General features: G+C 40.8%; 1 protein-coding gene across 2 annotated transcripts in view; it reads left to right on the top strand.

Annotated features, from left to right (window-relative positions):
• ARF6 (ARF GTPase 6) overlaps window positions 1–3651 on the top strand; it is a 4081-nt gene extending 430 nt beyond the window's left edge. For both annotated transcript variants that reach the window (XM_077761268.1, XM_077761269.1), the window contains one exon: window positions 7–3651. In XM_077761268.1, coding sequence (XP_077617394.1) covers window positions 343–870 — 528 coding nt within the window. In that variant the 5' untranslated portion in view covers window positions 7–342 and the 3' untranslated portion in view covers window positions 871–3651. The remainder of the gene's footprint in view (window positions 1–6) is intronic.
• The last annotated feature ends 267 nt before the right edge of the window (window positions 3652–3918 follow it).

The raw sequence follows: 3918 nt of genomic DNA, 5'->3' as shown, positions 1-3918 counted from the left end.
GAGGAGGCGGAGGAGCGGGAACCGCGGCGGCGCTCGCGCGGCACTCGCGGGGGGAAGGGCAGTTCCGGGCCGGGCCGCGCCTCAGCAGGGCGGCGGCTCTCCCGGCGCAGACTCAGGGCCCCGGCGGCAGCGGCGTCTGGAGGAATCAAGTTGTGCGGTCGGTGATGCCCGAGTGAGTGGCGAGCCCGGGCCTCTGCCCCGAGGAGGAGGCGACTCCCACGCAGGCCGCACGGGCGCCCTCGCGGCCGGGAGGCTTCGTTTCGATTTCGCGGCGGCTGCGGCGTTGTTGGCTGAGGGGACCCGGGACACCTGAATGCCCCCGGCCCCGGCTCCTCCGACGCGATGGGGAAGGTGCTATCCAAGATCTTCGGGAACAAGGAAATGCGGATCCTCATGCTGGGCCTGGACGCGGCCGGCAAGACAACAATCCTGTACAAGTTGAAGCTGGGCCAGTCGGTGACCACCATCCCCACCGTGGGTTTCAACGTGGAGACGGTGACTTACAAAAACGTCAAGTTCAACGTATGGGATGTGGGCGGCCAGGACAAGATCCGGCCGCTCTGGCGGCATTACTACACCGGGACCCAGGGTCTGATCTTCGTAGTGGACTGCGCCGACCGCGACCGCATCGACGAGGCCCGCCAGGAGCTGCACCGCATTATCAATGACCGGGAGATGAGGGACGCCATAATCCTCATCTTCGCCAACAAACAGGACCTGCCTGATGCCATGAAACCCCACGAGATCCAGGAGAAACTGGGCCTGACCCGGATTCGGGACAGGAACTGGTATGTGCAGCCCTCCTGTGCCACCTCAGGGGACGGACTCTATGAGGGGCTCACATGGTTAACCTCTAACTACAAATCCTAATGAGCATTCTCCACCTATCCCCCGGAAGGAGAGAAATCAAAAACCCATTCATAGGATTATCGCCACCATCACCTCTTTCAATTGCCACTTTCTCTTCTTTTGAATTTGAACTCTGGAGTTACTGTTCTATGGTTGGGGAGGGGGGGGTTTAGGGGTTTACTTTTTTTGTTTCTCTCTTTGTTTGTTTGTTTTTTTTCTTCTTTTGCTTTGCGTTAGGATGCTCAGATCTGACATTTGCCATGAACACAAAGTGCTAGATGCTCTTATTGACTTCCAGCAAATGGGATGGGGGAAATATAGCAGTTTTTGGTAAAGTCCTTTATAATAATGGTTTGATTTTTTATTTCGACAGAATCTTTTTTGAAATGTATGCTTTTTTCCTTTTTGCCCAGTTTCCTTATCACTTGCTGTAGATGGCTTATTTTGCATTCATGCAGACTATGTTGCAAGTCTGTTTCATCTAGTAAACTGAAAATTATTGCTTAATCAAACTGCCGTTTGTCTTTTATATTTAAGGCCTTTACCCCTCCCTTCTGAGTTTTACCTTTAACTTAGTAATTTCAAATGTGACCTTTTATATCTAAGACCAGTATAGTAAACTTAGCCTACAGTGGCAAATCATGAGTAATATCATTGTAATATGTTCCAGTTGCACATCAGTATGTTAAACAGGTAATGTAAGAAGTTCTTTGAAATGTCAGCTATTAAGTTCTGAAACATAACGTCATGCATGAGTAGGGATAAAACTCAAGTTCCTTATTACATAGCTAACTTACACTGCATAGAAATATGAAAGTGTAACCCGTCAAGAACACAGGTTTTTTTTTCACTGCAAAGTTAGCAACTTTTGTCCCTCTTTTTTAACTTCAAAAGTAGACTTTTTCCAGAAAGTGGAGCAATAATGGTGTATTCCACCACACAGATGAGATCTCTAGATATCTTAAGTGACTTTGGGGCAAAACTGGAATATATACTTTTACCACGTTTCAAATATCTTAAGACCAATGGTTTAAAAATTACTAGAATGTTTACTTTGTTCATTAATAAAGCATCTAACAATTCAAATTACATACACCTTCTACCTAGTTGGAAAAACACATTCCTGTTTTCACATTAGAGCAACTGATTAAGCTGAAGATAGAAGTCCTTTTTATTGATGAGTGATCCACATCTCCATTAATTAGAACACTGGAAAAGATGTTTTATGAAAAAAGTATTTAATTGTGTTTGTAGGATTAACTCCTACAAAGAGTAAGTCAGATATCCTGTTGGTTCATTAATACACTATCTCCTTTAAGGAAGGAAATGTGATGAATGAATTATGTGTAGACTTGAGGAATGACAAAGGGGAAGTAGGATGAAGAAAACGAACCTACAGATGACAATGAATGTAAACTTATTTTTCTTCAAGGGTAAGCAGTGTGCTCACTGGTGATAACCAGATCCTAGCAAGATTACTTGCTTAGTTTGTTAGGACCGGTAACTAGGTTACTGAGACCACTATGATTGATACTTTGAACCAAATGTTAATGCTTGATACAGAATTGTGAGCAGCATCTGGTTCTCATATAGCCTTAAGGATTAATTTTAGAGATCCTCAAGGAATTAAACATAGGGAATTTAAGAAATGTAGACTGCAAAGGCAGTGTACAGGAAAAGGTAGAGTGGGTTTTGTTAATGAGGGTGTCTGAAAACTAAAATGGAACGGGATATCATGGTACATAGTTGGACAGTATTGGTCCTTCGTGCTTTGGCCATATTGTATAACGGAGCTTTTACCAAAGATGTATGAGAAGCATAAGGCTATAAAAAGTTACCTAATCAAAGTAAAAACGCTTGACAAACATTCTACTTAAAGCAGATGAGAAAAGGTGCTATGTTACAGGCTCCTGATGGTGCAGAGGGATTTTTGAATTCAAAATGCAACTAAGTATAAAGTTCTCAGTTTTGCTTTAAAAATCTCTAGAAATATCTCTAGAAATCAAGCTGACAGACACATCCGAGAACATTTTAGTTGCTTTTAAAATTCCCAAAGCTCCACCATAAATTTAATTCTTGGTGTTTTAAGTGATTGCATTTTAAGGTACATAAACATGGGTTATACAAATATCAATGCTACAGTAACATCTTTAGACAAGCACAAAGGTATAAATGCCTAAACTGGAGGAAACTTGAAACCCTCATCTTAATTCTTAAATGTAGTATTTCTAACTTGTGACAGACAGATTGATAGGCAGCCATCTTTTTGTGTTTTAAAATAATGGAGCATAGTTAAAATTTCATACATCAAGTGATTGATATTGAATGTTGCAGGTGAGATGTGGTTATTTTTAGTTTGTTTGAACTGTCTAACTGAAGGGGGGAGGGGGGAAGCAAATATTTGAATTTGGAAAACCCTAAACTTTTTGGTAAGAAATTGTAATTTTCATTTACATTTTCTTGGAAGGGTATAAAAGGTGGATAATTGATGTAGTTAAATTGAACCATAACTATTGGTAATCATGGGGCAGGTAATTGTAGCCTGCAGAAAAAAGTTACAATCTAGAATTTAAAAAATAAGATCCTGAAGTTTTTGTTTAATTGCATCAATTTCTGTATTTATGTGAATTTATAAAATGCAGTAAGTTTTTGAATGAGGTTAATCTTGTCTAATATAAGTAAATGAGTCTGTAGACTGTGATCTCCCCAAACTAAAAAGTACAGTACTTGGAATTGTGTTCTTTATGGTTGTAGTGTTGGTAAAGCACTAATATGCAGAAAATAAAGGAATTACACAGTGCAGTTTCTCACGTTATGTTACTCGTTTGGACTAGATTAAGTGGGACATGTGGTGTGTTGGGCCATGTTATTCTCCAGAGAAATATGGTATAAATGACTCAATTTGGGAGTCACCTAGCTTTTATAAGAACAAAAAAGAATCTGGTTCTTAACAATGCTAAGTGTATAAAAAAGTTTTGTACTGATTTAGTTCCACCAAACTTAATCTGATTTTATGATAATTCACACAAAAGCACCTGAAAATAATTTTGAAAAATTAAACTTCTAAGT

The sequence above is a fragment of the Crocuta crocuta genome, unplaced genomic scaffold (assembly GCF_008692635.1).
Source record: "Crocuta crocuta isolate KB4526 unplaced genomic scaffold, BGI_CrCroc_1.0 scaffold163, whole genome shotgun sequence".
Lineage (NCBI taxonomy): Eukaryota > Metazoa > Chordata > Mammalia > Carnivora > Hyaenidae > Crocuta > Crocuta crocuta.
Note: the sequence above shows the minus strand (reverse complement) of the source record. Positions and strands in the feature narration are given on the sequence as shown.